Source organism: Indicator indicator, chromosome 39 (genome assembly GCF_027791375.1).
Source record: "Indicator indicator isolate 239-I01 chromosome 39, UM_Iind_1.1, whole genome shotgun sequence".
Taxonomy (NCBI): domain Eukaryota; kingdom Metazoa; phylum Chordata; class Aves; order Piciformes; family Indicatoridae; genus Indicator; species Indicator indicator.
The window spans coordinates 305,322-317,800 of NC_072048.1; the positions used below are offsets into that span (position 1 = coordinate 305,322).

The window sequence follows — 12,479 nt, forward strand, 5'->3', positions numbered from 1 at the left end:
ACGACCGGAACGGGTTGGGGAGAGCCCACGGGGAGACGGGGCCGGGCGCACCCGAGTATGGGCGGGCACCAGAGTGGGCTGGGCACCGGGGTCGTTCTCTGTAGCCGGTGCAGAGGTTCACTGGGCTGAAACGAGTCTGCCCGAGACCTGCTGGCTCGAGTCCACGCCGAGCACGGCCCGACGCCCGCTCACCCCAGTGGGGCAGCCCCGTGAGGTCCGGTCCCGGTCCCGGTCCCGGTCCCGGCGGGGCGGGGCGTGCGGCAGGGCGGGCGCGAGACGGCGCAGGCGCAGTGGCACGCGGCCTCCCGCGATGGCCGAGGAGTGAGTGCGGTGCGGTGCGGGGTGAGGGGTCTGGGGCAGCCCTTGGGGGGTGGTGGCGTCGCCGTGGTACCGGCTGGGGCCCGGGGCGACTGCAGCTGTGCGGAATGACTGGGCTAGGGCATCTCCTGCTCCCCGGCTTCGACCGGCCTCGGCCCTCTCCGGTGCGCGTCAGTGGCGCAGACGGGCTGCAAGCCCCTGGCAGGACCCGGTACTCCGTGCTGCCGCTGTGCCAGCCGTGCGGCTGCGCTCGGACCCTGTTGGGAGCCCCCGGTGCCGTCACGGTCTGCTCCTGGGCTCTGCCCGCGGTGGGCTCGCGGGGCTTGTGGGGGCGGGAGCGGCCGGGTCCGGGGAACGCCGCGGACAGTGTCTTCCAGCTTCCCGGGCTTCTAGGTGCGCTCGGTGCCGGGGTTGCCCCGTACAGGACCGGTGTGGGTTTGCGCAGTTGTTTTGCCCTGGTGCCTGTGGATTCCCAGGAACTGCCGGGACTGGAGTCTTTATTCCGAGATATTTGTACTTTATGTACTTGTAGAAAAATGGAGATGGCCACTCCTGCCACGTCCAAGTGCATCATGTACTGGAAGAGGAAAGTCAAGTCTGAGTATATGCGGCTGCGGCAGCTCAAGAGGTTCCAGGCGAACATGGGAGCCAAGGTGAGGACAGGACCTGCAAGCCCCAGCTGGGGAGCGACGGTGTCCTGAAGGCTCTGATGGAGCTGCCAGCTGTTGGCTGAGAGCTTCTGTGTGTGGCTGAGTTGTGCTTTGGGAATTTCTCAGCTGTGTTTGAGTTCAGCCTGGGTGAGCTGCAGGAGAGGCTGCTTCTCACGCTGTGTCTGTCCTGTCCCGTGCCTGAGCACTGGTGTAGCTGCAGCAAGAGGAGTCCTTTCCACTTGTTCTCTCCCTGCCTGACCCCCTTGGTGCTGGTGGGTCTAGGTCACCGATTCTGACACTGTGCTCCTTGGCAGGCAGGGTTTTGAAAGAGGTCAGCTGGGATCAGGAGTTGTCAGGAGCTGCTGGCTCTTGGGCATATTTTCATCACAGTTTTTACTGAGGCTGAATTTAATTAGAAATCCTTCTAATGACCATCAAGCATTTGAAGTGCTCTGCCCTGCGTACATTGTAGTACTTGGAACAAACTCTCAGGTGGGGTTTTAGTGTTCTCAGAGTGGGATTTTTTTAAATCTCAAGTGCTGCTTTCTCTCATTCCAGGCTCTATTTGTGTCCAACTTTGCAAAGGTTCATGAAAAGACTCAAATTCTGAATGAAGACTGGAAGAAGCTTCGAGTCCAGCCAGTGCAAGTGATGAAGCCAGTCAGTGGGCACCCATTCCTGAAGCAGGTCTGAGCAGGAAAAGTGCACAGCAGCAGCAAGAAGGGCTAGAGCCAGGGCTTTGCAGGGAACTGTGAGGATGTAGGGTCAATTTTCATGTGTGCTGTCCTTTGTCAGTGCCAGGCTGTGCCTCACACTCTTCTGGGCTGCAGAATTGGGAAAAAACTCAGATCCCAGAGGCTTTTTCTGTGGCAGAGTCCCAGAGAGTGGACACAGGACTTTGCTGTGTTTGTTCTGAAGTGTGATTTCCCCCTGGTTGTGACCACCCCTGGGGTGGATTCCTCACTGTCCTGTCTATACTCTATTCCAGTGCACTGTGGAGAGCATTTTCCCAGGGTTCCCAAGCCAAACATTGTACATGAGGACACTGAACACAGTGGCACTGGTGCCCATTATGTACTCCTGGTCTCCCCTCCAGCAGAACTTCATGGTATGTAGGAGGGCTCTGGCTGATGTGGGTTTGTTATGTAGCTGTTTATTATTCTTAGCAGTGTGTTCCTGCAAGCCTTGGAGACACTGCTGCTCATCTCTAACAGAAATTGCACTTTCGGGGGGTCAGAGTTATACTGCTGGTGTGGGATAGTGATGAGATGTTGGTGTTGTGACATCTGAGGCTGGGCTTGGCTCTGTGCTGCCTGTGGGTCAGGATGGGCAGGAGCTGCCCTGAGCCCTTGCTGGCATCCTGAGGCCTGTTTGGTTTCTTCCAGGTGGAGGATGAGACTGTGCTGTGCAATATTCCTTACATGGGGGATGAGGTGAAGGAAGAAGATGAAACTTTCATTGAAGAACTGATTAACAACTATGATGGGAAGGTGCATGGAGAGGAAGGTAACATGGCCCTATAAAGCAGCGAGAAGGTTCTGGTTGCTCACAGTGCTGCATGGCTGCTTGTGATTTCCCACCCCAACGACCATGGAAGGTGGTGGCAGTTCCACAAACTGGCTGACATCTCCGTGTTTCAGAAATGATTTCAGGATCAGTCCTCATCAGTGATGCTGTGTTCCTGGAGCTGGTGAATGCCCTGAATCAGTACTCAGATGAGGAAGAGGAAGGACACAATGATTCTGAGATTAAACAGGAGGATGGAAAAGAGGAGCTGCCAGTCACAAGGAAAAGAAAGAGAATTGCAGTGGAAGGTGAGTTTGGCCACAGGAGTTGGGGTTGTTGCTCACATTTTCCACCCTTTCCTGCCCACATAGCTGGGCACAGCTCTCCTGGCATTGCTTCTGGTTGTGATGCTGAGGGCAGTGGCCTGGCAAGGTCTGGTAGGTGGTGGAAAGCAGAGGGGACATTGTTCATTCTCACTGTCCCCTGTGGATGAGTCATCTGGGAGAGCTTTCCATGGTAAATGAGCCAAGTGCTGGGCTGTTACCTGAGGATCTGTGGGACCTCTGATCTCAGAGGTCTTAGTGCTGCTCTGACAAGTGCCTGTCAGTGAGGTTGTGTAGGTCTGATTCTACTGTCAGGCAGAGACAAACCTCTCAGATCCCTTCCAGCCCCATTCTCCATGTAGTAGTCTCCTTCCCCCTCTCCTATGGCACTTGGAGTTCCTGTTCCATGGGGGATGCCCTGGTTTGTGGCGCTTTCCTGTGCCCTGTGTGACCTTAGGAATGCTGACTGGCAGTTCTCTTTGGTGCATGTGGGTAGCATGGACTGCAGGGCCTTTTGCAGATGTAGAACAGTATCACCTGTAGCCCTCAGTGAAAACGAGCAGTGGTGGCCTTGGAGGTGTGGTCAGAAGTCCCATCCATGCGTTGTGCTGCTTGATGGGCGCAGGGAGAGAGCTTCTCTCTTCTGTGTGGGCTGCATTGTTGCCCCTTAAAATCCAGCCCTGAGCTTCAGATCCAGTCCTGCACACTGCTGGAGTGGCTCTCTGTGGAAGGAGGGGTGCTGAGTTCTTCCTCTCCTCCCCTCAGGAACCAAGAAGTGCTCCAAGAAGCGGTTTCCAAATGACATGATCTTCACTGCTATCTCCTCCATGTTCCCTGAGTATGGCTTCCCTGATGACATGAAGGAGAGGTAGAGATTCTTCTCAAGTTTCTGGTAGCTTTCGTAGCAGCAGCTGAGCTCTGGGTTTCAGGGAGCAGCACTGTGCTCTGAGCACCATCAGCAGAGCAGGTCTGGAGTCAGAAGCTTTAGCCCCGAGGGGCTGCTGCCAGGGTCCAGCTGGCCCAGGCAGTGCCGTGGTGCCACATCCCCACTCAGGGAGCCAACCCCCATGGGTGCTGTGTGTCCAACAGGTACCGGGAGCTGACGGAGGTGTCAGATCCCAACGTGCTGCCACCACAGTGCACCCCCAACATCGACGGCCCCTGCGCCAAGTCAGTGCAGCGGGAACAGTCCCTGCACTCCTTCCATACCCTCTTCTGCCGGCGCTGCTTCAAGTACGACTGCTTCCTGCACCGTAAGTGTTCAGCCAGACCTCCTGCAACCCTTCCCTCCTTCAGTGTGCTCAGTGCTCCGTGCCCATGCCCAGTGCCCGAGCTGCATTCTTAGAGGGTGCTGCCTCCCTGGAGTTTGCGGTGGGAGCTGTCAGGGGCTCAGAAGCCTTTTGCAGAGGTGGCTTCCTCGCCCTGCTCCAATGGACAGGAAAGTGACCTGCGTGGCTGTGCCCTTGCTCACCACTGTCCAGCATGCTGTGCTCCAGGCTCCTGACATGCTGTGCCACCATCAGGCTTCACTCTTACTTTGCAGAAGCTCGTCAGGGAGAGGCAAGAATGTTCCACTCCAAAGTCTGGACATGCCCCTGTGTTTTGTTGCCTCACTGGAACTTACAGCTTCATCTTAGTCATGCTCCTGCTGTTTGTGCAGCCAAAGCCTTTTGGACCCTGGTTAGCTGTGGGACCTGCTGCTTCCCAGGTCTGAGGGCTTCTTTGGGAAGCCACAGGATTCATCCCAGTGAAATATTTATTAAAAGATATGACATTAAGGCCACGTGGTGTTTTTGTTTCAGTCTGAAAGCAGGGCTTTTCCTTATGGTCTCTCCAGTGTTCCGCTGTTGTTGCTGAGTCCTACCATGGGCCAGGTCCTGCGTACTGCTCTCCACTGCCAGGCACTCACTCACTGCATCAGGGCCCTGCTGACCTTCACTGAGCTCCTGCTGCCCCTGGTCCTTGCAGCATGGGGGAAGGCTCTTGGAAGATGTAACAGTAAAGATAACTCTTTATTCTTTCAGCTTTTCATGCCACTCCTAACGTTTACAAACGAAAGAACAGAGAGACCAAGATCGAGCCTGATCCGTGCGGCGCTGACTGCTTCCTCTGGCTGGTAGGTCCCCGTGGCATGCCTCTGCCACCACCGCCTGGCTCTGCAGAGCTCTGGGTCCAGATCACCACTCTGATGAATTTTCAGGATTAGTTCTGATCCTCATTGGATCCAGGGCAGCAGGGATCAAAATGCAGACCTTCAGATGCCTATTTTAGCAGATCTCCAACAAAGACTGATCTCACAGACAACACAGGATAGTGACAGATTATTACTCTGGAGTCAGAGCAACGTTTGAAGAATGGAACCCAGGTTAAAGTGCTGGGGAGGGAATCCAGCATTTGTGGGGAAGGCTGGAACTGTGTTAAAGATGGTCCTTGGGCAGTGCAGCCCAAGACCAGCAGGGTGAGAGCTGGAGGTGGGAAGGGCTGGCTGCAGGTGGCTGGGTGTGTTGGAGGTGGTCAGTAGAGGTACAGGGTGCCGTGGGGAGCTGCGAGGCTGCAGCAGAGGCAGGGCCAGGAGAACTGTGTTGCCAGGGCACAAGGCAGAGGAGCAAACTGGAGTGCCAGGGTAAGGGAGCCTCTTCCAACTGGGCAGCAATGCCAAAGGAAGCAAAGCAGGAATGTGTGGCGTGGGCAGCTGGCAGGGCCTGAGTGGTTGCTGAAGTGACCACACGTGGTGAATCTTCCACCCTGACCTGGGTGGAAGAAGCCTTTCTGTGTTCCCTGGTCATCTGCCACCCGTGCTGTGTTCTGCTGTGGCTACAGGAAGGGGCCAAAGAGTTCGCTGCGCTGCACAACCCCCGGTCCAAGTGCTCCGGGCGGCGCCGCCGCAGGCACCACCTGGTGGGAGCTTCCTGCTCCAGCACCGCAGCGTCCGGCGCAGCGGAGACGAGGGAGGGCGACAGTGACCGTGACACGGGCAACGAGTGGGCCTCCAGCTCCTCGGGTACGGTGCCAGCCTAGAGACACCTTGTGCCCTCCAGCGGGGTGAGGACAGTGGCACCCTACAGCCAGAGCTCTCCCTGACTCCCCTCTGCTCCCATGCAGGGCTGTGGAGTTTGGGGTTGGCAGAGTTGGTGTCTCCAGCTGGGCTTAGACAAACGCAAGGGACACAAGACCCTGCCCTGCTGTGGGTTTCTCTGCCCTCTCTCAGGAAGCGGGAATGTTGCCAAGCAAAGCAAGAGCTTTTCTGGGATCTGCAAAGCCAAGAGCCCTCAGCTCTGGGCACCTTGCCTGCCTGAGTGCAAGGAAAGTGCCTGGGCAGCGCCAGCCCCTGCTGTGGCACAGAGCAGTGGGCAGGGAGCTGTTGAGGTTGGGATTTGTCATGGACCTGCCAGGGGCGAATCTTTTCTTGATGCCACAGATGAGCTGTGAGCTTCCTTCTGCCATGCTGGGGGAAGTAGTGTTGACCAGGGCAGAGTGAGCTCCTGGGAGGCAGAGGGCTCCGCTGTGTCTGGGGCCCATCTTGGCTGGGGGGTCCCTCACTCTCAGGCCTCTCTAGTGCTGCTGCCCTGATTGTGGGGCAGCTGTGTAAAGGTGGCACAGTGGCTTTGGTCCTGGCCACCCCAGCTGGTACCAGCACTGGGCTGGCTGATTGGAGGCTGGAGCCTGGGGCAGGAGCACAGTCTGGAGCTGCAGGGAGGGGATGAGGTGTCAGGCACATCAGAGGCACTCAGGAGCTGTGACATAGAGGTGCTGTGTTTGTCCTGACCCCTGCCTTCCCTGCCAGAGGCAAACTCCCGCTGCCAGACACCCACCAAGCAGAAGCTGATCCCAGCCTCCTCCCAGCTGTTTGCAGTGGAGACATCACAGGAGCCAGTTGAGTGGACAGGAGCTGAGGAGTCCCTCTTCCGTGTCTTCCATGGGACCTATTTCAACAACTTCTGCTCCATTGCCAGGCTGCTGGGCACCAAGACCTGCAAGCAGGTGGGTGCCTGGTGAGGGCAGGCCCTGCAGTGCCCAGCCTGGCAGCAGGAGCAGGGCTTTGGCCGCTACTTGTCTATTGTCTTCTCTGCCACCAATGGCCTCAGGGAGTGCTTTGCCTCAGCACTTCTGGGAGTGGTGTCACTTTGCAGCAGTGCTGCTGTTTGCAGAAGCAGCTCCTCACCTGCCCGCTGCTGTCACTGCCTCCAGTGCTTCGTGTGGGGGTGGGCACACTGGCAGGGCAACTGCTCTTGGCACCTATGGCCAGTGAAACTGGGAGCAGAGCTGCTCTGGGACTGGGACCGGGACCCTCTTGTGTGCTTGCTGCACTCTGTTGATGCTTGAGACAAAAGCAACCTGAGTGCAGTGAGCTGGGCTCTGCCCTGGCTTTGTTCCCTGGCAGGTCTTTCAGTTTGCCGTCAAAGAATCGCTCATAACCAAGCTGCCAACCAATGAATTAATGAATCCGTCCCAGAAGAAGAAAAGGAAGCACAGGCAAGTGCTGGCCAGCCCTGGTTGGTTCTTCAGATGCCACCAGGGCCAATTCTGTGTGCCAGCACGTTCCTGGTAATCCTCATCTGGCTCCCATCTGCACACATCCTGCTGTCGTTCAGGGCTACGAGGGCTGCTGGCTGGGGGCTGGCCCCTGGCCTGGCCCCCAGTGCTGTGGCTCTGCAGTTCTGCACTCCTGCAGCAGGGCTCAGCCCTGCTCAGAGGTTCCATGTCTGCAGCAGGGCTGGCACTGCTGCCTCCATCCTCAGCACAGCTCTGTGGCTTGTAACCTGCTGCTTGTGTGCTGATCCCAGTGTGCCCAGCATTAGTCTGGCTCTAGCAGTTGCCTTAACTTCTGCTGTAGCTGCTTTGTTCTGGCCTTTCCCTGCTCTATAGCTGCTGGTTATTAATTCATGGCACTGCCAGGCAGCCTGGCATCAGCCATCTCCTGCTGCACTGCCTGGCGCTGCTGAGCCATCTGGGCAGCATTTCCTGGCCAGGCTCATGTGTCCCCTCAGATCCTCTCTGCTTCTGTTCCAGGCTGTGGGCTGCACACTGCAGAAAGATTCAGTTGAAGAAAGGTACTCAAAGAATCCACACATTCCCAGCTTCAAAGCCCTAGGCCTGCTGCTTTGAAACCTCTGCAGCATGCAGCTCCTACACCAGGCACTTCTCCTCCTGTTGCAGACAATTCACCTACCCAAGTGTACAACTACCAGCCCTGCGACCACCCTGAGCACCCTTGCGACAGCTCCTGCCCTTGCATCATGACCCAGAATTTCTGTGAGAAGTTCTGCCAGTGCAACCCAGACTGTAAGGAGCAACATGGGGCTCTGGGGTGGGAAAGCAGCCACCAGGGGAGGGTGCAGGGCTGGGGCTCGCTGCTTTACTCCTGCACTCACTGCCCTGTGCAGCTGCAGCATAGCAGTCAGCTAAAGTCCACAGGGAGACTGCTCTGTGCTGCCTGGGGCTGTTGGCAGCTGGGACATGAGCTGGATGCTCATCCATGTGTCTGCATCCAGCATCAGCAACCGTGGATGATTTCTCTGGGAGCAGGATCTGTGGCCACTAGTGGGAACTGGGTCGCTGCTCTGCCATGGTTGTTCTTCCTCTCTGGGATTCTGTTCCCAGCTCTGCAATGGGACAACCTCTCTTGCCCACACTGCTGGGACTCCTGAGGGTGGATTAATTAGGGGTTATGACACAGCTTGGAGCAGGAAGGACTACAGTGGCAGGGAGCAACTTCCAAGATTCTCTGTACTGCTCTTTTGTGTTTGCATTATCTGAGTAGTTTGTTTCCCAGCTGCACATGAGGAGCCCCACGAGGCAGAGCAGTGCTCACAGCCCTGCAGGCAGGCAGGACCCTGCTTAATGGGAGCTGCTGTGCACCCAGAGTGTCTCTGGGTCATTGCAGTTCCAGGGTGCCCAGGCTGCCCCTCTCACTCACCTTGTCTTATGGTGCTCTTGGTGTGTGCTGTCCTGGTGACTTCAGGGGGCTGCAAGGTGACGTGGGGTTTTCTGTCTGCTGCCCAGAGTAGGATGAACATAGAGCTCTTTGCCAGCACAAAGGCATCTTGCACCTTCCCTTTGGCAGCATAGCGGTGAGCAGGCAACATGGCCTTGCTCATAGACAGGCTTTGTCCTGTGCCTGCCCAGGGGTAAAACTTGGCACGGGAGGAACCTTGGAAGGGCTGGGATACTACATGGCTCCACTGCCCTGATGGTGCCAAGCCCTGGGCTGTGCTGCTGCAGGTCAGAACCGCTTCCCGGGCTGCCGCTGCAAGACGCAGTGCAACACCAAGCAGTGCCCCTGCTACCTGGCTGTGCGCGAGTGCGACCCAGACCTCTGCCTCACCTGCGGTGCCTCGGAGCACTGGGACTGCAAAGTAGTGTCCTGCAAGAACTGCAGCATCCAGCGAGGCCTCAAAAAGGTACTGACAGTGACCAGGCTTGGGGGGAGCCAGCAAACAGCTCCTGCTGCAGGAGGAGCAGGGAGACACTGGCAGCTGTATGGCTGTGACCAGGCACTGCCCAACCCCAGTGCGTGTGGCTCTGCTGGGAGGTGAAGGGCTCTGCTCTGCTGCCATCTGCTCTGCCTGTGCCCAGGGTGTGTTAGGAGGCTGTGGGCCTGCTGACCTCTTCCCTTTCACCTTGGCTCCAGCATCTGTTGCTGGCACCATCAGATGTTGCTGGCTGGGGCACCTTCATCAAGGAGTCTGTGCAGAAGAATGAGTTCATCTCTGAGTACTGTGGTGAGGTCAGTGCCCTATCCATGCCAGTGCTGCAGTGGTGAGGTCAACGCCCTGCCCGTGCCAGTGCTGCAGTGGTGAGGTCAGCGCCCTGCCCGTGCCAGTGCTGCAGTGGTGGGGTCAGTGCCCTGCCCATGCTGCAGTGGTGGGGTCAGTGCCCTGCCTGCACTGGTGCTGCATGTGTTTTGGGACTCATCTGTCCCTCCACCGTGCTGCAGCATGTTGTGTGCATGCTGTTCCCTGGGAGCCCAGCTCTCATCTCTGCTCCTTCCCTGGGAGCCCTGAGGAGCTCTTGTTGTGGGGCAGGGGCTGCTTTCAGGGGCTGGGTGAGCTGCTGCTGGCACCGTGTGCCTCATGGCATTCTCCCTCTCCAGCTGATCTCACAGGATGAGGCTGACCGGCGGGGGAAGGTCTATGACAAGTACATGTCCAGCTTCCTCTTCAACCTCAACAATGGTGATTGCCTGCAGCTCTGTGGCTGGGGGAAATTTGGGCTTGCTGGTGGCCAGGGGGTGGCCTCAGACCCCCAGAGCCGCAGACCTGGCCTTACACCCTACCTTTATTCTTTTTTCAATAGATTTTGTGGTTGATGCCACACGCAAGGGAAACAAAATTCGTTTTGCTAATCACTCAGTGAACCCCAACTGCTATGCCAAAGGTGAGGTGCCCTGCCCAGGCAGACCTCATCGGTGGTTCTGGGGTCCTGCTCTGGGACTGCAGCAGATTCCCTGAGGTCCCTGAGCCTGTGGGAATAGCAGAATTTCAAAGACCTGGCCAGAATCACCTCTCTGCAGCAAATCCTGCTCCTGCTGCTGAGGGTCCCACTCAGCACTGCAGTGGCCCTGGCCTTGCAAGGAGGGACAGCTGCTGGAGAGCAGCTGGGGTTCCCCAGGGAGAACCCCCTCCTGATGGGCAAGGGCTGAGGTACCTCCTGGGGGTGCTTAGGCAGAGCAAACATGCTGTGAGAGCTGGCCTGAGCTGGAGCTGCATATCTCTGATGTTGTCTCTCTGGTTGCAGTGGTGATGGTGAATGGAGACCACCGGATAGGGATCTTTGCCAAGAGGGCCATCCAGGCTGGGGAGGAGCTCTTCTTTGACTACAGGTACTTCAGGGAGCAGCCAGCTGGGCCTGGGGTGCAGGGCTGACCCCACTGCCTGTGCAGACGTTTGTGGGGAGCTCAGGAGGTCATTCTAGCAGCCATGGTGCTCCTGTCTTGTAGGTACAGCCAGGCAGATGCCCTGAAGTACGTTGGCATAGAGAGGGAGACTGACATCATCTAGGCTCCTTGCGGGGCAGCTCGGCATTCCTCACTGCTGCACCTTGTTAGTGATGCCAGGTTTGCTTCACGCTGCCATGACTGCTGCTGTCCTCTTGCTGTGTGTGTCACAAGTGCTGCTGTCCCTCCAGATGCCCAGAGAGAGACCTGGGGCAGGAATGTGAGTGGCTGCTGACAGGGTGGCACCTCTGCCAACCCAGGGCAGGGCAAGCTCTGAAGTGCTGTACTGCAGGCACTTTTCTGGGGTGGAGCCTATGGACCAAGGCAGCTGAGGTTGGAGGAAAGCTGTGGTGCAGGAGGAGAGACAGCCAGACACAAATTCTTAGTCTCTTCTATTTTCTTCTGATTGCTGGAAGAACAAAAATGCACCAAGACTGTGGGCCATGGCTGCAGCAGGGAGGGGCTGGTGGTCCCCTCCAGGCCTGTCCCTTGGCCTTGGGTGCTACCTCCTGCTATCCATTCTGTCCTGTTGACAAGGATGGTGAAAGGGTTGGAAGCCATAGAGACGTGGATGCAGGGGTCCTTGGGCCTCAGGCTGCTTCACTGAGGCCATTTCCTTTCTGCCCCAGCTGGCTGGGCAATGGAGATGGCCTGGCCATGGCTGCCCTGGCATGATGCCTGAGGAGAGGGGAGAGCAGCACTATGCAAAAAGTCACTTTGGATAGGGAGATCACTGAGCTGGTTACAGATGATGTGGGGCACGAGGAGCAGAGGCAGCAGGAACTCGAGAGCCTGAGGAGGCCTTTCTGGCCCGTGACGTCTCTCGGGGCTGTGGGGTGGCTGCTTGGCTGGTGGCTGTGCAGCTGTGTGGCCCTTCTAGGGCTGCTGCCTGCATGATTCTGCTGGACGGTTTTGGGGCTGTGGGCTGGGGACTCCCCTTGTGTGGCTGGGGCTGCACCCAGAGCAGGAGCTGGGTCTTGGCTACCTTCTGCTCCCCACCAGGCACTAGCAGAGTGGTCACCTCCATCCTCCTCTGTCAGGACAAGGGAGTACTGGGGAATTCGGGAGCCAGCAGAGTGGGTACCCATGGGGCATGAGCCTTTCCTTGCACAGGAGCGTTTGGATGGTGCTGTGCCAAGGTTTGGTCAGGGCACAGCAGAGCTGCTGTTGCCTGTGGGGACCCAGGGAAAGCTCCTCAGAAACCTGCCATGGAGGCTCTGACACTGGCCCTGGGGATAAAGGGGCAGAGCTCTCTGGCAGGGTGAGGTTTGGCCTTAGCACTCCACACAAAAAGAAATAGAAAGAAGCACTTTAAACTGATCCTGCTCGGCCAGCAGCTGGGCCCCGTGTGCTGTGCAGGGTGGGCAGTGTCTGGGGGCATTGCACAGAGGTGAGCAGTGCCCTGGCCCATCTGTGTGGTCCTTGAATGTAGAGAGGGGTTGGGTCTGCCCTGCCCTCCCTGGCACAGTCCTGCACCATGCCTTTCGCAGTCCCCTCATCCTTCCTGCTGTCTGTGACTCCTTCCTGGGGCTTGGGCGTCTGGAGCAGCATTTATCATAACCCCAGCACCTACCTGAGCCCTGCTCCCTGGCACCTGGCTTGCCCCAGCCTGCTCTCAACTCAGCATCCTCTGCCACTTTGGTCATAGCTGCACTATGCCAGGCTTGTGTCTGTGGTTCGTTGGTGGTGAAAATGCACTTTACAAATACTGTGGCTTGTAGCCTTTGTCACAATAAAGTGGTAGCA

General features: G+C 57.5%; 1 protein-coding gene across 1 annotated transcript; it reads left to right on the top strand.

Annotated features, from left to right (window-relative positions):
• Window positions 1-304: 304 nt before the first annotated feature.
• EZH1 (enhancer of zeste 1 polycomb repressive complex 2 subunit) lies at window positions 305-12,468 on the top strand. The gene is made up of 20 exons (XM_054396911.1): window positions 305-321; window positions 851-971; window positions 1,527-1,655; window positions 1,957-2,076; window positions 2,354-2,474; window positions 2,609-2,782; window positions 3,563-3,665; window positions 3,887-4,050; window positions 4,822-4,913; window positions 5,618-5,798; window positions 6,582-6,778; window positions 7,179-7,270; window positions 7,808-7,848; window positions 7,955-8,080; window positions 9,020-9,198; window positions 9,429-9,524; window positions 9,891-9,972; window positions 10,094-10,174; window positions 10,535-10,619; window positions 10,737-12,468. The coding sequence occupies exons 1-20, from the start codon at window positions 311-313 to the stop codon at window positions 10,795-10,797; spliced, it is 2,256 nt and encodes a 751-aa protein (XP_054252886.1). The 5' UTR covers window positions 305-310; the 3' UTR covers window positions 10,798-12,468.
• Window positions 12,469-12,479: the final 11 nt, after the last annotated feature.

What these genes read in the sequence shown, in the direction of transcription:
- EZH1 (XM_054396911.1), top strand. An exon ending in CCTGATGACATGAAGGAGAG is followed by an intron (nt 3,666 to 3,886) that starts GTAGAGATTCTT and finishes TGTGTCCAACAG; the next exon opens with GTACCGGGAGCTGACGGAGG. An exon ending in GTGGGCCTCCAGCTCCTCGG is followed by an intron (nt 5,799 to 6,581) that starts GTACGGTGCCAG and finishes CTTCCCTGCCAG; the next exon opens with AGGCAAACTCCCGCTGCCAG.